General features: G+C 39.3%; 1 protein-coding gene across 8 annotated transcripts in view; it reads left to right on the plus strand.

The window, feature by feature from the left end:
- Nucleotides 1–21,567, plus strand: part of LOC123980337 (broad substrate specificity ATP-binding cassette transporter ABCG2-like) — a 44,432-nt gene that overhangs the window by 5,305 nt on the left and 17,560 nt on the right. For 5 of the 8 annotated variants that reach the window (XR_006827473.1, XR_006827474.1, XM_046064670.1 and 2 more), the window contains 3 exons: nucleotides 6,587–6,658; nucleotides 14,927–15,009; nucleotides 15,098–15,228. Coding sequence is in view for 6 of the 8 variants with exons in the window: in XM_046064670.1 (XP_045920626.1) it covers nucleotides 14,956–15,009; nucleotides 15,098–15,228 (185 nt within the window). In the remaining 2 variants the exon portion in view is untranslated. Of the gene's footprint in view, nucleotides 1–6,586; nucleotides 6,659–14,292; nucleotides 14,443–14,926; nucleotides 15,010–15,097; nucleotides 15,229–21,567 lie in introns of those variants that run through there. The other 3 variants (XM_046064673.1, XM_046064672.1, XM_046064671.1) reach the window with 2 other exon arrangements.

The following is a 21,567-nucleotide window of genomic DNA, read 5'->3' on the forward strand; positions in this document are numbered from 1 at the left end:
TTTTTTTTTTTTTTATTTATATTTTTTTCCCTTCTAGAGTGATTTTAAGTAAGCTTATTATTGTACGTCGACTTACTTTAATTATAGAAGCAAAAAATAAAACAATTAGTTTCTGGGAAACGTAGTTTGGCTTCTTTACAGCAGGGGGAAGAGCTTCACAGTAAATGTGAATAAAAAGGATCAGAGAGACAAACTTTCTTCATTCGTTTTACCAGTGAAGGCAGAGCCACTGCAGTCAAGCCAGCCTCCACATCGAAAAGACAGCTAATGCGATGCGTGTGTTTTAAAGCCATCACGGTAACATCGAGTCGCAGCAAATTTCAAAATAAAAGTGGGCTAATGCTGAACACAATGCAATTGGTGTGGCAGAAACGATTAAATAAAGAAATGCTGAAGACAACACAAGTATCTAAAGAAGGTATTACATTTTCACAGAATGCTTACTAAACTCAGACTGATGTAAAAAGAAAAGCTTCTTCATTTCACTTCAGTGATAACAGACCACCTCAAGGTGTCCCTCATTGAACATCAGAGATATCTGGTGTGGTGTTTTTTAACATTACAGCCCTGGAAAATGTCTAATATTTTCAGTGAATTCACCAATATTTAAACTGATGTAAAAAGAGAACCTTCTTTTTCCCGTGGCTCATTTCATAGATTTTAATAGTTACAGCCCTTGAACATTTTTTATATTTTCAGTGAATTTGCAAAGATTCAAATTGAAAACCTCCTGTTTCCACTGACTCATTTCACTTCACAGTAATAACAGACCACCTCGGGGTGTATGAAGTTCAGAGATATCAGATGTAGTTTTTTTTTTTTTTTAAATTACAGCCCTGGAAAATGTCTAATATTTTCACTGAATTTGCCAAGATTCAAATTGATTGAAGTGAAATGAGCCAGTGGAAACAGGAGATTTTCTTTTTGCATCAATCTGAAATCAGTAAATTCAGTGAAAATATTAGACATTTTTTGGTACTTTATCTTTTAAAACCTACATCAGATCGCTCTGATAGTGACCGAGGGTCAGCCTGAGTTGGTTTATCACTGTGAATTTAATTTCACTGTGAAAATGGATACATTCTTTAGATACTTGTGTTGTCTTCAGCATGTATTTATTTATTCATTCAATCGTTTCTGCCACACCGATTGCATTATGTTTAGCAGGAGCTCACTTTTATTTTGCAATTTGCTGCGACACGATGTTACCGTAATGGCTAGAAAAAACACGCATCACGAGGGCTGGCTTGACTGCAGTGCAGAGTCGGACTATCCTATCTAGGCTCACTGCGCATGTTGCGTAGGGCCCCGCATAGTAAGCAGAGCCCCGCCTCACTGTCTTTACAGTTAAAAGAAAGGATGAAGAGGTAACTATGTTTCTGGGCGCGATAAGAGGAAAAACTCAATGAGAGTGACCTGCAGGAACAGCAGTCAGGTAAACTATTCTCTCCTCTCAACTTTGATGTCAGCAGAAAACAGTAATGTTAAGTTAATGTGCAGCTTGCTGTGAATGTCTCGGTCTGTCTGTGTTGCGGTTGTTTGCCAGACTTCGTCTCTGAGTGAAACCCAGCTATATATTACATTTTGATAAACGGCGGTGTTTACAAACTGCAGCTGGGGAAAAAGAGAACCGCGTGGCACGTGAGCATGCTTTCATAAGCGCGTGCACAAATTAAACTCGCGCATTCTAGCGGCCACATCTGTGCCGACCAGAGGCGGAGCCAGATGTTGTAAACCTTCGGTGACCGAGGGGGGTCTGATCATAAACCTTTCATATCATCATAAACATGCAAAAAAGATTAAATGCATATCTTATTCTCTTTACTTCTGGCATCTGTGCTCCCCTTACTCTTCTTCTATTCACTCCTTTCTTCTAAGCGCCTGTCCTGATACCTGTCCTTCCTCTTCCCTAGCTGACTCATCTGTGTGATAAAAATAGTCGCAGTCAAATCAGCTAACAGTATCTAGCCTGTAGTGATGAGTGCATGAAGCATTATGAAGCTTTGGGGCTTTAAGCTAAGCAAACACAGTTGCATCTGGTGGCGTGTAAAACTTCTAGCAGCACTTTTAGCGGAAACGCCACTATAACTCGTTGATACTAATAATTTTTATTTTATTAGTCTCATGTGTGCATTAAATCTAAAAGGGTTAATCCCAACGGTTGATATTTATGATATTCAGACATGTGATGTGATTGGACAGTGATATTCATTGAACTAGCCTATTATTACTTTCGTTACATTAGTACAGGACATTTGAATATGGTGGAAAAGTTAATTGTGAGCACCAGAACCTAAAAGATCCAGGGCTTTTGACAAAACATTTGGGGCTTAAGCCCTATTAGCCACCCCCCAGCTCCGCCTATGGTGCCGACCACTGTAGAAAATGCATGAATGTGATGACTCCTCATAGGTGCACATCATTTTAGTATCTGTCTCTCAGTCAAATCTGGACTAATGCAAGATGGAAAGCAGTGACTAATGACCACTGAAAATGTTGATTAGCAGGGCAGACAGGGCAATATGGATGCACATCTCTTAGTAAATAATAAGCATGGCGGAATTCTTCTTAGGGCCCCAGGGAGGTCAGGGCCGGCTCTGAGTGAGGGAGTGTCCGGCCAGTAAAGATGTGAATTTCTTTCTGTGCCCAAGTAAATAGATCTGATTTGTCTGGGGTCCCAAAGATTAAGGGGCATGGTTGAAGGTGTATCCCTATTATAATTGAAATTATGTTGAAGAAAACAGACCAAAAGTTGTGTAACCATGGATAAGGAAAAAACATGTGGCTCAAATGACAGCGTGGGTTAAGACATCTTTCACACTTATCCTCTACTCCTGGGAAAATTGCAGATAATCTTGCTTTGGAGAAATGGACCCTGTGTACAACCTTGAAGTGAATCAGAAGACGTGCACAAAATAACACAGTATTCAGTCTATCAATTACTTCTTGCCACCACTCCTCACTGAACTTGTTGTCCCAGTTCTTCCTCCCAATCACTCTTTGTTTTTGAGTTTGTGTAGTTACAAAGATCCAGAATACAGTTATAAATTTCTGAGACAATACCTCTTTGTTGTGGCTTAAAGTCAAGCAATCTATCCCATGGGTGTTGAGGAGGTAAGGAGGGAAAATTTGAAAAACATTTTGAAACAAAGTGTAGAACTTGAAGGCACATAAAGAAATGAGCCACAGAGGTTAGCATCCTTGTCAGGCTTCAAGAGAAGAGATATTGATGCTTGAGTAAGTGTGGGAGGTAGCAAACCGTTTTCCAAAGATTCATTATACATTTGCAAAAGTAAAGGGGCCAATTTATCACAGAATTTCTTAAAAAACTCTACTGTAAATCCATCAGGACCAGGGGCTTTATTTGACTGCATTGCTTTGATAGAAAGCAGTAATTATTCCAAGGAAAGCAGAGCATCCAATTCCTTCTCACAATCACAATCAATAGTAGGATTTTCAAGGTTATCCAGAAACTGATTCATCTTGGTGGTATTTGTTGGAAATTCTGATTTGAACAAAGCAGAGTAGAATGACTTAAATGACACATTAATTTCCTCAGGATCTGTTACAGGTATACCAGAAGAATTCTTAATTTGGGGTGTGAGACGTGAGGTGGATTGCCGTTTTAACTGGTGTGCCAATAACCGATTTGCTTTATCACGTGTTCATAAAAAGTACCACGAGTTAATAATAACATTCACTCTGCGCTTTTAGATGAAATTAGATCAAACTCTGTCTGGAGATCAAGATGCTTCTTAAATAGCTCTGGGGAGGGGTCAGATGCACATTCTTGATCAAGGTTACCGATAGCTAACAAAAGTTCTGATAGCCTTGTTTTTTATTGGAGTAGGAGGAGTACGAGATAATCTGTCCTCTGAGAAATGCTTTCAACGACTCCCAAAGCAATGAATGAGATGTAGCCTCATTCTGATTAAAAGAGAGAAACTCATCAATAGAATTGGAAATAAAATCACAAAATGATTCATCTGCCAGCAATAAATTATTACTACTATCTAAAGTAATCAATTCTCGAATAAGACTAATGTACCTGGGAGAAGAAAGAACTTTTTGGCTGAGGAATTACGATGCCTCCAAGGATCCACCAAACCACAGTCATGAAATCAGCAAAGGACCTGGACATAGATGATCAGGACATGTGCGGGGACTAGATCTGTCCAGCACTGGGTCAAACACACAATTCAGATCACCTCCAAATATTAACAAATGTGTGTTTAAATGAGGTATGCTGCTAAGTAGTCTAGTGGCAAAATCAACATCATCAAAATTAGGTGTTGACAAGCAACACCTTGGTCTGCATTAATGTGCCTGCCACTATGAGATATCTGCCATTTTTATCTGCAATAACCTCACTAGATAGAAATTTAACTTTTTTACCAATTAAAATAGCAACTCCTCTGGCTTTGGAGTTAAAATTGGAGTGGTGGATCTGACCTACCCAGGAAGACCGGAGCCTGTGATGGTCCTTAAGTCCTGCAAAAACACAATGTCAGCACTAAGATCAGATGGGTAAAAACCCTGGATCTTTTACCAGGATTGCTGATACCTCGTATATTCCAAGTAAGAAAACAAATTGGTTTGCCCGCATTAGGATTCAAATTAACGTTAGCAGAACACATTTAGAGGAAATAAGAAAACCAGAAAGCCAGGGTGAGTGACCTCCACAAATTCCCACCCATACACATACATAACCCCATGTACCCACACACACCAAAACAAAGTCTCCATAAGGGAGACAGCAGTGCAAAACAGGGAAAAACTGTTGCCACAACAGTGACAACTCGGAGAATCACTTGAGCTAAACCTAAGAGACACTCCCACAGAGTCAATTGGTATTAAGTCTCAGCTTATACTGATATACCCCATAACATGTCGACCTAACAATCACAAGATATGAGTCAAGTGCGTTTGCAAACTACATTGCTCATCATAAGTAGACATATTATAAACATAACATTGGGCTAAAGTAGAGCGTTATTACACCTCGATTTTTATTTACCAAAGAAATGATAAGGAGAGATGAAGGAATCTCAAGTTAACAAATAAATAGGCCTAACGTTAAATATATGAACACGGGATGTAAACAATATTCGAATGTAAACTGAAGGCAAAAAGGTAGGATATAACTGTAAGATGCAACTTGTAAATATTACCCAGTGTTCATCTTCTTGACATAAGCTTTAGCATCGTCCGCTAAGTCCTTTTGCACACCTCCATAGCTGATCCGCAGTCGGGCCGGGTAGAAAAGACCGTAGCGGACCCCCTCAACGCCTCGCAGGTGCTTCCTAACTTCACTGAATGCAGCCTTTGCTCGGGCTACCTTGGCAGTGTGATCGGGGAAGATGCTAATCCTCACATTCCCCGCACTGAACCTTTAGCCCTCTCCCGTCTGCACAATCAGTGTAGTAATGGAATCTGGCAATAAAGGGACGAGGTCGCTCATCTGGTCTGGGCCTCGGTAGTGTTAACAACCGTGTCTTCAGAAACACCAACGATTCTTATGTTTTGGCGGTGTGATCTGGATTCGAGGTCCTCACACTTGTTCTCCAACTTGGATAAATTGGATTGAATTAAGCGTTCATATTTGCACTTCAGTTCAACGATGTCGTCAGTACATGACGAAAGGGACACCTCCACTTCCCCCACAGTACCTTTGAGTAAGGCTAACTCAGCATCCGCAGCTGCTTTATCATTTGCAAGCTGGGTTTTCACGGCTTGCAAGTCTGCTCTGATTGAAGATAGAGTTCGGTTTTAAAAATCTCCACAATGTCTTGTCTCAAACATGTTAGCAGTTCAAGCTTCAAGGCATCTGCATCGGTAACATTAGCTTGAGCGTCAGGCCTGGGTGAGGTCGAGCCGCAAGGTGGAGATGAACCACCTGTAGCCGAGGGCTTCACCTCTGCTGCAGGGTTGTAGCACGAAGTTTACTGTTCCTTCCAGACATTGTAACTCTTTCAATCTGAATGCTAACAAGTGCGGAAACCCCAAAAAACGCTGATAAATAACGGTTTAGTCGAAAATCTGCGGGAGCCTCTAAACACACATCCTACTCCATTGGTTGCTCAGCAGCGCCCCCTTAAGAACACATTTGTGATACATATACTTCTACACTTCTACATTTCAGAGTGAAATATGTATATAATTTTTAATTTACTACATTTTATTTTGACAAATTTCAATGATATACTTTTCATATTAACATTTTAGAAACAAAACATGTGATGAGTTTATAAAATACGTTTAATACGTTAAGTATAATTAGCTCCATCATCAGAGCACTGTTTGCATGTTAATGCATCAATATATCAATGGTCCAGTCATATAATGACATAACACAGACATTCTGACCAATACTTTTTCATCTGATACTTAAATATAAATAATAATTCTCACTGCTCCGTCCTACTGTCCTCTTGTTGTGCTCTTTTGTGAGTATTCTTGTATCATTGACACGTCACCATGTAACCGAATTATTTTTTTTTGTTTTGAAAATTCTTTGTAGAATTTGAATGAAAACAGAACTGATGTTTCATGTTGTAAACGCTGATGGTTGTTTTCTTCATCACAGCTCAGCCTGCAGGTGTCAGTACCACTCCTCCACACATAGTGTGCATATATATGCACCGAAGGTCTGCTTGAGGTAAGAACACCTCTGGAAATCTTAATAATAACAGAATATATTGATCTGTCTGACTTTTCCACAAGAGTCAGAAGTCAGGGCTAAAGTAGAGCTGATAGAGATGCAAAGACGCATATCAATATTAAAATACTCGTGGTGAAATAATTTAGTCGGTCTTGTTAAATCATCTCATTTGTTGTCATTGATTATAAATATAATGAGAGGTTTGTCACTCTCATGTAAACTTTAAATTTCTAATTTCTAAACTGAATTGAAGGCTTGGGGCCTAAAACAAGGAGCTGAATAAACATTTGGGTTCAAATTCTCCAGAAACTCTTTTTCTCTTTTAGACTCTTCTCTTAATAGTTTGAATGTAGTGTGCTGTTTCTTGGGGGCAGGTCACCATGGTGTTGCCACAAGTGACCTGGGTATCATGAAGCACGTTGAGCTTCTGGCTCTCTTTGGGTTTCCTGGCTTCATTGAACATTGGTGATCCTGGATAAGTGCTATCACTTGGCTCTGTAAACTCTGGGTTTTTACAATTCAGCTACAAGCGAGTTCATGAGAAAGAGGCGGAGGTTTTAACCACAAGCAACATCATCAGTACGAAATGAGAACAGTGATGCCCACAGGAAAATGTGTTTTTTTTTTTTTACCAACAATGCAAATATCTCTTACTGTTCTTGTGTGTTCACATATCACATAAATCACATATACATGACTGATGTAATAAAATCAATAAACTATGACTACAGGTAATTTATACCCACTTATGGAAGAGTATAGGTTTCATTGACGCATGTATGAGCAATAAATGAATATGGCAAAAAAATAATGTAATGCAAACACATAGAAGAAGGATATGCCCTATTGACTGTTGAAGCTTCATATTAGCTTTAGATAAACATTTTCAATGCTTATAGCAAGAATAACCTGTTACACTGACTATTGTTTTAGGACAATTAGATCCTTTTAAATAGGGAAAATGAAGAGAGGATAAATGTGACTACGGTTCATCGGTAATACAGCAACAAGGGCAAAAACAACAATGCCAAAAGTAAATGATAGAATAAAAGAAATTAAGCTGTCAAGATTTGTTCCTCGCTGCAAGCTTTCAAGATAACTTCCATTTATTTTCAACTCTTCTGCTGTCAAAACTGTTAAATCTGTCTCTTTTCACAACTATTTTACTATTTAGAATAATCTTGTGACATGTCAGACCCATCGGCTCAGAGAAAAATACTGAACCAAAATTGGTTCATTTGAGCTGCAAAGTGCTTCAAAGTTATAAAAAAGACATAAAAATGAAACTATGAGAGCGTTGAGAGTGAACCAAATCAGTAAATGTGCAGCTGGACAGATAAACAATGAGCTGAAACCTAGTATAAAGCTCCGTAAAGCCAAGGGAGCTGCAGATTATCAGGTGAGTATTTAAAGTAGTTAAAACTAGCCCCATCTCGAACTACTGAAGAAAAATACATCGATGCATCGGCATTGACAATATGAGTTATTTTTTCTGTAGAATGAGTGTATTTTTATGTATAGTTTTGCATTCAGGTTTTTGTTTCCTAGACCTGCTTCTTCGTGCATGTTATCCGCTTGTTGTTGCCTGCATGTTATCCGCTTGTTGCCTGCCTGCACATGCCTTTAGGATCAGATATGCACAACTGAACTGCACCAGTCTGCCTGATCTGTCTGCGTCTGGGTCCAGTACTGAAATGCAAGCCTACGTGACAATTTTACTAATTCTGATTTACCTTTTACTCACGTATGATGTGAATGGAGGCCTTTTACTTGTAAAAGAGTATTTTTACACAGGTAACTTTAATATTATAAATTACTAAACATGCACTTTCTGCAGTCTGTTTACAGCCAGAGGTCTGATTGTGTGTTGTGTTGTCAGGACCACAGCTCATACGTGTCAGCTTTAGGACAGAAAAGTAATTTTGCTGTTACACTTTCAGTTGATAATTTAAGTAGTCTAGTAAAATCAAATTTTATAATGTAAAGCGTGTAAAGAGGTAATTTAATTACATGTGCTTAGCATTGTGGTAATAGTGATGGTGCTGATTGCATTATATTCAGAGGTGTTTCCAATATTCTGCCTCCCTTTCAGTATAATGCAGACACCTTTAACTATGACCTCAGTAATAACATATAAACACACATAATTGAGTTAACACTTATGGACAAAAATAAGAAAATAAATAAAAATGGACATTTTGGTTACTAATATCTTCTGAAGTATTGTGTTTGGTTTCATTTGTTGTTCCTATTAAACGTGTAGTATACTAGACAATACCTAGTTGATGCACATAATATTCATTGATCATTGTCATCACAATTATTTTATTGCATGTTAATGCAGATATATATATATATATATATATATATATAACTGCATTAACATGGCTGTGTACACGTTTTAATAAACATTTATTAAAATGTCTACATACCTGTTTGTTTCCAAAAGTCTCCTGAAGGCGCTTCTTTGTCAGTGTCTGGAAAAAAAAGGTGAACTGCTGCTTCCAGTCACCTGGAATAAAAAGTGTGTTCACTTTTCAGCGAGCTAATGACATTTAGGCAACTTTACCATAAAATAGTCCTGCTGCAAAAAAACCAACGTGTATAATAAAAAAAGAGAAAACAGTCATTTCAGGCTGTTTTGTGTCATGAATGTAAAGTTTTTTTTCTTGTACAGTGACTTCAAGTACTAACTTCTGTGAGCTTCTTCTTTTTCCTTTTTTAACTTTTAATATTGAATAATTAAAAGTACAAAGTACTTGTGTTTCTGGGAAATGTAGTTTCGCTTCTTCACAGCAGGGGGAAGAGTTGGACAGTATGCGAATAAGAAGGATGAGAGAGACAAACTCTGTTGAGGAAAGTCAAATAATTAAAGATACCCTCAAGACATTTTGCCGGTGATGAAATTACTGTACTTAAGTACACATTTGAGGTACTTGTATTTCTGCTCCACCACATTTCAGAAGGAAATATTGTACTTCTTTATTCACTACATTTATTTGTTAAATCCTCTTTATACAGCCCAATATCACATATTTTGATGGCTGTAGTTGCTTTTCAGATTACAGTTTTACATAAAAACAATATTACAACATAACAAACCTTGTAAAAGTCAGTGATTCTGAACCTTTTTAGCTTAAAAATAAAAGATGAATTAGTACTTTTACTTAAGTCAAGGGGATCTGAATACTATTTTTACTACTTGATGTCACGGACAGCAGAATACGTTTTGTTTGTAATATTTGCACTTGAATTTTAGACCTTTTGTGATTTGCTGCACATTTCCAGCAGACTGAGCCTCAATGCGCACATCAGCTTAAGAAACCAGTCAAAGGGTGAAACTGCTGCTATGAGAAAAACAACAGTGCTGGTTCTCTGTTGAAATGCCTGAATGTGGAAATCTTATGGATCAGGGTGATTTGTTGCATCAGTGTCTGACTTTGATTCTTGAGATTGTTTTGGAAGGCATCTTCTTGCCAAAACCGCCAACACAGAAGAGAAGGGTCATTTTTGACAAGCAATGGGAAATTACCTATTTAATTTTTGGGAATGGTCAATTTAGTAGCTTTCAGTCTAATCGCATGATCATCAGCAGATGCAGTAAAAGTAAACGAGGACTAACTGATGTGTCTCGTTAGAGTTGAATAACACAGCTGAGAGAGACTAAGTCTCTGTAAAAAGTCAAACGATTAAAGATCCCCTCGTGATGATGACCAGTGAGGGGAAAGTTACGTACATTTACTGTACTTAAGTAAAATTTTGAGGTTATTGTTGGTAATTTTCCTTCTACTCCACTACAATTCAGAGGGAAATATTGTACTTTTTAGTTCACCATATTTATTTGGTCCATTTTATTTTTTATTTTAAGCACCGTATATCACACAGTGGGACAGCTATACCTACTTTTGCGATTAAGATTTAACAAATATGTGATCAGTTTATAAAATATGATGCTGTGTTATAGATTTTAACTGCCCAAAAGTATATCAAGCATTTATAATTTGCTCCATTTCTACCAGCTAACATTACAGTACCGATTGTTAATGTATCAAAAACAATAGACCTCACCAACAAGTCTTCCAAACTAAATGACAGCGTAGCCTAAGTCACGTGACATTAAACACGTGGGTCATGTTGTGAAACCGTCGCACGTTGGTCAGATTTAGAAAAACATGGTTTGATTTAAAGTAAATTTGTTACGTGAGTCACATGACAGAAGTCAGTAAATCTATTTAAGTCAAAACTCAAAATACCTCAACATTTATATGGTTTCATAAGGAACGCAACCGCCGCTCTCCTGAGATAAAGTCCGGGGTTTGACCCATCCTGCCTCCTTACACAAACTTTCAGCCTATTTATAGTACGTTACCCAACTCCCTCCTTGGGTACCGTTGTATGGCCACTAGAGGTCATTGCCTTGAGCACTGCTCTCCTGAGTGAAAGTCTGTGGTTCGATATGCACTGACCGCCCATCCCACCTCCTTCTAGGGACTTTATCGCTATTTCTAACATGTCACCGGACTTCCTCCTTTGCTAATGTAATAACGTGCTGCAAAAACCACTTATATTGTCATTTTTCTATTCAGAACCAGTCACATGATTATATAATATAGACAAATACTTTTACTGCTGATACTTTAAGTACATTTTCTAATAAGCTGTACTTTTACTTAAGTAAGTTTTGAACGCAGGACTTTTACATTAAGGTGTTACTACTCTTTCTGAAATGATTATATAAACACTTCTTCCCACCCCTGTGGGAGTGTAAGAGAGAGAGAGAGAGAGAGAGTGACACACTCGCTGCTGCCCTTCACCCTACTTCTCTTATCATGCCTTCAGTCATAAAACAGGGTTTAAAACTCACTGAACAAACTGCTCTCACACACATTGATCTCCGCGGTCAGTGTCCTGTGGTTTGTTTGTCCGGCAGCTGCTGTTCGCACAGGGATTTTCTGGCTACAGCAGGTGAGCGATGAACTCTTGTTGTCATCTGCATGTTTGTGTGAAACTAAAGCTGAAGTCTGCTCTGGATGAGCTTCGTCTACATCAAGTTTAAATATAGTGAGGTTAGAGCATTTTCTATTTTTTGACTGAAGAGTTTGTAGAACAGAAATAGGAAGTGAAAACTAAGTTTAGCTGCTTCTGTCTTCCTGAGAGACCTCTGCTAAATTGCAGGAAACATTACCGTAAGGCCAGATAGTACTCTTACACTTTTTACTCTACCACATTTATCTTACAACTGTAGTTACTAGTATGGTTTTACATTTTAAAAAAACAATCTCACCACATAAAAAACCTTGTTAAAGTCAGTGTATCCCACCTTTTTGGCTTGTGACCCTTTACAAAATAAAAGTGCTGGGGCCCCTCGTCATGTTTCGATTGTCTGTAAGATGTTAGCGGTTCCACCAAGGAGACATTTCCCCTCTAAACTTCTCACAGTTTCATCTCAATTAACAGTCTGAGTCTCAAGGAGTTCAAATTTTCCGATATTCCTCAAAAATATTTGCGATAAGTCAAAATTGAAATTTGTGCATCAGAACTGAAGAGTCCCGTTAATCATCTCACAGCCCTTCAGATTTATGACACAGGACATTTTTCCAAATAATATTTAATTACTTTCAGTAGATTTAGCTGATGATACTTTTGTACTATTACTTGATTAGGATTGTAAATGACAGGAAAGTTACTTACAATATAGTATTTTACATTCATGTATTAGTACTTTTACTTAAAGAGCTGAATACTTTCACCACTTGATGTCACAGTCAGCAGAATACTATTAGATACGTTCATATTTGCACTTTTTGCACATGCATTTTCAGCGGTTATGCACCAGACTGACCCTTAGTTTGCACATCAGCAAAATTTTAAGAAAACCGTAAAACCTTCAACACAATATTTCACGAACCTTAACCTAGTCCTTTTCAGTGCCTAAACCAAACATATGAATAATTTTTGTAATGTTTTGGAAGTCTTTGACAGACTCCATTTTGCCAACAGAGGAGAAAATTTTATCTGGGTGATTTTGACCAGCAATAAGAAATTATGTATTTAGTTTTTGGGTCCATTTAGAATCTGTTCTTGAGCTTTCAATCTAATCACATGATCATCAGCAGAAAGGCTTTGATTATACGTGTCTAATTCAGCAGCCAGATTAATCATCATCAAGCATGTAGATGAAAAGCCGAGTCAACAATCACAGTCAGTGATGAAGAAGTGTGGTTGATCAGCAAACTTGCCATCTCCCAGACATCGTAGTTTAAATCAGGAGACTCTTGTTAACCAGACTTCTCCGGACAGTAGATCGGTGTACCAGGGTCCCACTGTTTTCTGCAGCTCTGAGCTGATGGCACTGCTGAACATCTTCTGAGTAAGCATGATGTGTCTTTCATCTGCTGCAGTAAGTTTCTTTGGCCGACCTCTACGGTCCTCAACGTTGCCCATTTCTTTGTGCTTCTTCAAAAAAGATTGGACAGCACATCTGGAAATGTTTGCCTTGAAATATCTGCCTGGGAGAGACCTTGCTGTTGCAGTATAACGACCTTGTCTCTTGTTGCTGTGCTCAGTCTTGCCATGGCGTATAACATGGTGTCAGAACATTGCCCTAGATCTGTCCACCAGGGCCCATATTTATCAAGCAAAGTGCCACTTTAGCCTGAAGTGCTAAGAATTCATGTAATTTACTCCTACTTTCAAACTTAATTATAAAAGCAAGTAATCAAATTTCTTAAAGCTAAGAATCACTTTTACTCTCCCAGTTATTTAAGACGAGTTGCCATTAGGGGCTTGTGACGGCACTGTGGAGACAGAGACATAAGCAAATCTTTCAGAAGAGGTATAATATTTCAGAATTATTTTACGACGCGCAGTAAAGAGAAAGACATAGGCTAATCTTTGTCAGCGAGTTGAAGGTTGTGATGACGCTATGTTTATTTGCCACAGGAAAAACGCAGCAATTATTTTGGTCCATCACAACCATCAATAAGGCAAATTGTCATGGAAACAATTATGGCAGTTACAGCTCCACACTTGTCATGCGTTTCATCGACTTCCCGACAACACCCCCCGTAGTCCGACAGAAGCAAACACAATTCATGTAGATAGCCGGCTTCCCAGGAGTAGTAGACGCAATTGATGGCGCTCATAAAGATCAACTTTTGCATGACCTTAGTACGTAGCCTATGTCCATAATGTATTCTCTTAAAAAGTCTTTATTGTCAAATGTCTGAACGTAAACTCCTCTTAGTAATTTCACCATTCAATGTGAATTTATCTGAAAGTAATCTTACGTAAGGAAATCTATTCAGTGATTGATCCTTGGCTACATCGTCATCCAAGATCCTGTTTGCGGCACAGCTGACACTTAAGATTTAGTCCTCCACTTCACTCAAATTAGGACTGAGATGCTTGATAACAAACATTTAAGCACAGCTTTGAGCCAAGAATTTTTTTTTACTCTTAAATCAGTAGCAGTAATTCTGAGAAGCTTGAATATGGGCCCAGATGCCTTCAGACTTTCCCTCCTTTCCCCATCACCTGCCTGTCACACCCAACCACACACCTGTCCTCACTTCCCTCATTAGACTGCCTCTCTGAACGACACACCTTTTCTCACCTGAAACTCATTCCCTCGGCCACTCAGCTTATACGCCACTTAATTTCCATTCTTCACCGCCAGGTCCTCCTAGTGTTAGTTTTTGTTTTGTAACCTGGACCTGTTTGTCTGCCTGCTTACGGGCCTGCTTGTTTGCCTACCTCTACCTGCCTTCCAACACCTGCCTGTAAGCTTATTTTTGAACAATAAATGTTTGAACTTTACCATACGGCCCGTTCTGTCTGTCGGTATTCAATTAATGTAAGCGATACTTTGAAGAGTAGGACTGGTAGATCTATGGCACATTATTTATGTAATTTTCAACGCCTAAAGAACAATTTACACTTAAATAACAACATAAATGTATAAAATGATGATGACTGTCAATAGCTTAATAGCAAGATCACTGTAAATATTTGTTATAGTTGAAGTCCCATGTCTAGTACTCTTTAATTCTAGGAGTACATTATGAATATTGTGAGAAAATTGATTTGTGGTGTGACGGTGTGTGAAAAGTTTCACTTGGTGTTATTGTATGCAAGATCAAACTTGATTTGTTGGGACAACGAAGATAAAAATAAAATAAATAAAATGCACAAAAGCTTAGCTAGTTTGAAAACGAGGCAGGACTTTTTATAAGGAGTGTTAACGACAGTAAAATGTTTCTCCAGTGTTTTGTGTTCAGAAGGAGAGGTAGAGGATGTCAGAGAGCCGAGTGATAATGGACCTCAATGGAGCTGAAAAAAGACACCAGGTACCTACTTTCCTTCCTTTATTGATGCAGCTAAAATCACACGTTTTGTTAATATATCTGGTTTTGGGCTTAATAAATTGCTTTTCAGTCTGCAGGTTCAGGCCAACAGCGAAAGGGCGCCACCGTTAGCTTTCACAACATCCACTACAAGGTCACGCAAGGAGGAAGCTGTCTGTGTCGGAAGAAGGGGACCATCAAAGATATCCTCATCGACCTCAAGTGAGTACACTGCAGTTTCTGAAACTATCGTATGAAACCAGTCACCATATGTTTTATTCAAAAGCAATGTTGCTTCTAAATAGGTTGTTATGTGGTGCATGGGCAAGCAAAGAAGCTCCTACTGTCACACCACCAGACTGCAGAGCAGCTTTTCCCCCCAAGCTATCAGACTCTTAAACTCTAATTCATCCTCAGCACTGCTCCAGTGATGACAATTTATTTCTGTTTACCATTTTTCATAATTCTTTATATATATTGTCTGCTATGTAGCAGAAAGGAGTTACAAAACTAGATTTCACTCTATAACTTGTTAGATTGTGACAATAAACCTACCAACCAACCTAATATCACAGACAGTGCAGATGCTCTTATTCCAAGCAGAAAAAGATTACATAACATCTGACCAAGCCTGAGGAAAGTACCCCAGTCTGGTCAGATTATAAACTAGAAAGAGAACCAACCAGTGCTTGAAGTGGGCCAGAACGCACCGGTATCGGCACCTCAACATTTTACTCTTTGCGTACTGGGATATTTTCTTGGGGGGGTGGGGTGGTACTGGCACCTTTTTGTTTCCACTTCAAGCACATTTTCACTGACTGAATCAGTAGTTTTTAGCAGTGGAGCTCCTCTGGGGACTTTAACACTTAACACCGGCCAGTGTTAGTTTTTCTTAACACCTTTTATGTAGTGTTGCACAGTAACTCTCTGAGGATCATTTGTTAACTACTCTACTGTTAGCCCCGTAACATTGTAAAGGTGTCCCGTCTTGCGTGTGTGTGTCCCTCCCTACAAAAGTAATTCATAGTTTTCAGTCACGTGACATGTGCGGTGACCTGGAGGGTAAAACAACGGACCAACATAGCGGCTCACAGCGCGACTTCCCCGTAGAGACGCCGCAAAAGCAGTCAAATATTATTTTGATCACCTCTCAACTTAAGAAAAAGAAGGATATGAACATAAACTGCATGTGTTGGGTATATGTGATCCATATAACATTACATCCGCTACAGCATTTCTACCGTTAAAAACCACCAGATCCCTGCCGCCGCTCGACTGTGGTAATGATTACGTTCACCTTCTGGGGAATCCCTCTCCTAACACAGCTCAGGCTTGTCTCCTCCTCGCTTAGTAAATCAGAAAGAACAACCACCATCCAGCATTTTGCCAACGCAAAAAGTAACAAACTCAAAGTAACAGTGTATCACTTGCTTATTGGTTGGCAGAAAATGGAAATTAACGTCTTGTTGCTCTCCAAGGGAGCGTTTTCATTGGAGTGGGATGTCGCATGAAAACTATGAATATCAATATAGAATATAAAATTGACAGATACTATATTGTTAAAGTTTAGACGCAGATCAAAAGCATGGTCCCTAGTTTCCCAGCAGTCAGTGGAGTGCTTTCATGAAGACACTCAGGCTTCAGCCAACCGCTGTGTCTGGGGCTACACAGTCCGGGCAGGGGGACATTACTTAATATTTATACAGTTACACTTACAGGTTTGATTTAGTGACACTTTGTTCTTACACTCTGTTTTGACACCAACTAATTCACATATAATGGATCTGTCTATCAGAGCACAATTAACTCTTCACTAACACCAAATATTTAACTCTTCTCTATTTGCTGTGTGGATATGTGCATCACTGTGAAGTGTCAGGACAGCTTGCCATTGGTCAATTTGCGTGTCAAAGTTCTTCAAAATAGAACTCAAGTAAATAAATGTTTTTGGACTTGCTTTGACCCACAAGCAAATCCACCAATACTACTGATTCTACTGAAATGAATGTGATTTCACGGCCAAATGTAATCACCTCGAATTCCACAAAGACAAACGCACTAAATGTTTTAGCCATCTGAGGTTTGAAGGTTGGAGCTGATGGGTAAACTGAGACTTGCACGGTCCACATGTGCAGTTATTGTGTGTGATTGTTTGTCTACGTGCCGACAGGAGCCCACCTGGGAGGCCAACGTGACACGATCAAGGCCCACTTGGATCAAACACACACATACGTTTGGAGGCAAAGGAAGGAAGTTTGTAAAGAAACACAGGTTCCCATTTTCCCCCCCTGTGACAAACACACACATACAGAAGCCCGTTAGAAACAATGACTCTCGGCTTAAACCAACAAACAGACACAGTGGCAGGATGAAGCTGCTGCCATGTATTTGGCTGGGTGAGAAAGTTCAGGGTATTAAATTCACAGAAAGATGTTTTTGCTTGTATAGTGTTGAGGATTTAAAAATAGAAAAGATGTCTCTCTGTTTTCATCAGCCAGGCTAGCAGCTTCGCTTTAGGGAGGTCAGGCTGTCTGTTGGTTAGTCAGTCCACCACTTTGGCTCGGATTTGAAGTATCTTATAGTATATTCATGTTAACAGAATAATCATTGAATTAAGACGACAGATTACGTTCTTGTCTTGTGTGTTTCTTGGTTATTGGTTTGGGGAACTCTGCTAAATAAAAGGACCGATAATCTCAACAATAAATTTGTTGAATTCAGAGTTGTAATAACTTTCAGGATGTGACTTTTCCTCTTATAACACCATGAGCTTAACATTGTATGTGAACTTCTTGATGGATTTCCATTAATGACCTTCGGCACTAGTACCTATGGTGCTTGTTGTTGAGAGCCACCAGCAGGTCACATTTTTAACTGATCCTGTATTTACTAGATGGATTGTCATATTTTGTGCAACCCTTCATGGTTCCCAGAGGATGAATCCTGCGGCCTTTGATGATCATGGTGACATTTTCTTCTAGCGGTTGCCCCGGCCTTTCTGTGTGGAGTTTGCATGTTCTCCCCGTGTCTCCGTGGGTTCTCTCCGGTCGCTCCAGCTTCCTCCCACCATCCAAAGACATGCAGGCTAGGTTAATTGGTGTCTCTAAATTGTCCTTAGGTGTGAGTGTACATGGTTGTTTGCCCTGCGAAGGACTGACGACCTGTCCAGGGTGTACCCTGCCTGAAAGTTTGTACAGACATCAGGATGAATTGTTGCTGATCCTTTGCTGAGAGAAAAAGTCACAAAGATCAACCAGGGCTGGTGTGGCTATGTCCATGTTTTCAGAAGGTCAGCTGTTCAATCCCCGGCTCCTCCAGACTGGATTGTTGAAGTAACCTTGGGAAAGACACTGAATCCCTAGTTGCTACCAATTGCTTTGATTGCTGTTCCATTGGTGTGTGAATGTGTATTTCTGTTTCCGATGGCAGGCGGCACCTTAGCCTCTGCCATCAGTGTATGAAATTTTGTGAATGGGTGAAATTGAAAAGATCTTTTGAGTAGTCAGAAGACTATAGTTAAAGCCTTAAAAGTTTCATATTGAGGCCAGACTTTTGTTGTGTTTAATCCTTAAACTAATCAATCAGTCCCAGTTAAGCTTGCTGTAACAAGACGGCTTATTGTTTACTCTGTGGCTGAAAAACCCACACCTGACTATAAACCGTTATGAAAATGGTCAAAGTCTTGAATTATGCTCTGTTATGAAAATGGTCAAAGTCTTGCATTATGCTCTGTTATGAAAGTCTTTGATTATGTATGTTATGAAAAATGCAATCAGTCAAAGTGCAGTGTGCGTGTTCGCGTGAATACGGTTTATAGATGGTGTTATTTTATTGTTCAGTGTGTCTAATCATTGACCAATCTGACTCAAAGTTGAAGGTTAGCCCGGTCTGAGAAGCTTATTCAGTGTTTTATAGAAATGTTGGAGAATATTCAGTTAATCTGTTCACGTGAGAACGATGTCTGTGGCCTGTGCCTGACAGCTTGTTTTTCAACCTAGAGTTTATAATTGTGCATAGAACAGTTTTGAGAAACTAACCACTGCAGCTTCTCTGGACTCAAACTCTGTTTCATGGGCTTCAGCATAGGCAGAGTTTGACATTTGCGCTGGGTGGGTGTGTGTGTGTGTGTGTGGGTGTGTGTGTGGGGGGGGGTAGATATCTTAAGTAAGGAAACTTTATTTGTTTAGAGCTTTTTTCAGCCACGAGTCACAAAGTGCTTCACAAAAATATTACCATACAAGAACAAAAATACAGAAGATAAAGTGATCGTGAAGAGGAAGTGAGCTAAAAACACAGTATGTTTATCAAAATACAGAATTCACACAATACCCATAATAAAAATATAAATTACATAATTACACAGTACATAATACAATACATGATAAACAGTGCATGGTAAAAGTACACAATAGTATGTTGTAAAATGACACTAAATGCATAAGATACAGACCTGGTGCATACCATACATCACTACACAGTTCAACTATTGCCTGGCATGTTAGGCATACAGTATCCATACATCAACCCATCGTCTGATGGCTACTTCCAGCAGGATAATGCACCATGTCACAAAGCTCAAATCATCTTAAACTGGTTTCTTGAACATGACAATGAGTTCACTGTACTCCAATGGCCTCCAGTCACCAGATCTCAATTTAATAGAGCAGGGGTTTTCAAAGTGTGAGGCGGGCCTCCCTAGGGGGGCTCCAAACAGTTTCAGGGGGGGCTCAGTGAATGGAAGTGAATAGTACATTAGTTATTGCATTAGTTATCAAAAGGAGAATACATAGAATAGCCTACATGTGGGAGAGTTCGGAGATACAGTAGTTTTTGGGAACTGTTTCCCCCCCCCCATCAGAGTCAGAAACTAATAAATGCCTTAGGACAGAATCAAATAATATAATCATGATCCCATAGGCATCCAGGAATTGAGCATGGATGTGCAGCTGACAAATCTGCAGCAACTACGTGATGCTATCATGTCAATATGGACCAAAGTCTCTGAGGACTGTTTCCAACACCTTGTTGAAAATATGCCATGAAAATTTGGAAGTTCTGAAGGCAAAAGGGCAAGCAAGGTGTACCTAATAAAGTGGTGTGTGTGTGTGTGTGTGGTATGTAAAAACAGGTCAACAAATTGACATTGTGTTCCACATTTCTTTATTATAGGAACGCATCCTCATACCTGACAGCAGTTTGACAGGAGCAGATCTATTATCATGAAGAGGCAGGAAACTAAATATTTGGTTTACCTACGAAATTTAAATATGGAGATGTGGGTGAACCCAGCGTTGGCTTCTCTTCACTTTCTCTTCCCTTTTCTCATATTGAGCTAAAGGGAAGATTTGGGACATTCCCTTTTCTCACTGTATTTCTCTATTGGTTATTTTTTGCATGTAGTAAGAGGCCGCAGGCTGAAAGTCTTCAGTCCTGCGTGATATGGACCCACTAGTGATAAGAGGGCGCTGTGTCTGTCCTAATAGAATCAGTTACTGTACATAACTACAGTTCACACCTACTCATTTTGACAGAGCAACGGCCAGTGGGGAAACTCCCAACACTTGATTGACAAATGGTATAACTTGATAATTCAATCAGTAAGTTAGGCTGAATTCAATCAGGCGCTGCAGTAAAACGACAAAATACTCCAACTTTTGGAGAAACACAACAAACAGATTTTCAATTTTATAGTAGAGAAGCATAGATCGATCGGATGGTGACTGGAATTGGTCATTTTTCAGCTTAAAGGAGACTTATTATACTGCATTTCCAGTTATATTGTTCTGTGACTCCTGTGTGGCAGCTTTGCATGATTCAAAGTAAAAAATAATAATTCTGTCTCATACTGACTTTTCATGTAGGCCTTCAATTCAGCCTCTCTGTGAAACAAGCTGTAGATGCAGCCTGTCTATTAAAGCCCACCTCACACAGACCACTGTCTTCTGATTGGCCAAGACCTGAAGCATGTTACCAGGCTGCTGTTGTCGCTGAGCGCTACAGGCAGACTGAGCGTTGCTGTGCGGAGCACATGTCCATTTATGCAACACCGGCTCCGTCTGGCTCCGTATTACGTAGAACGGAGCCATTGGTAGTAAGTGCATAAAATAGCACAGCCAGCCTGCTTAACATGACTGGAGTTCCACTACTGATGGATTTGAACTGGTTTTCTGCCACCATACTCCTGTGAGAGGGAAAGCAGGCAGTGGACCAAACCACTGTGAGGCAAGAACGGGGTGACTCAAAATGTTTCTGAACTTAAACACTTTAATTGCCCTGTTTTTGTTTGTTTTGTTTTACTATTTATTTTTTAAGGCGGGGGACACCCCCCGTACCACAGTGATTTCTGCCTATGGTTGTGGCTAAGTGTTTGCAATTTATAGTGTAATCAGGCCTGACATTTGTGATTATAGGCAATAATAGAAGCCTGTTGTTGCCGATGGATTATGTGTTCGGTAGGCCTATGTCTAATATCCTTGTTTATATTTGGAAAATGGAATGAAGCCTATAACTAACATGATTACTGTTTATTTATATATAGAATATAAATAGACATGATCTCTT

Source organism: Micropterus dolomieu, linkage group LG12 (genome assembly GCF_021292245.1).
Source record: "Micropterus dolomieu isolate WLL.071019.BEF.003 ecotype Adirondacks linkage group LG12, ASM2129224v1, whole genome shotgun sequence".
In the NCBI taxonomy this organism is placed as follows: Eukaryota; Metazoa; Chordata; class Actinopteri; order Centrarchiformes; family Centrarchidae; genus Micropterus; species Micropterus dolomieu.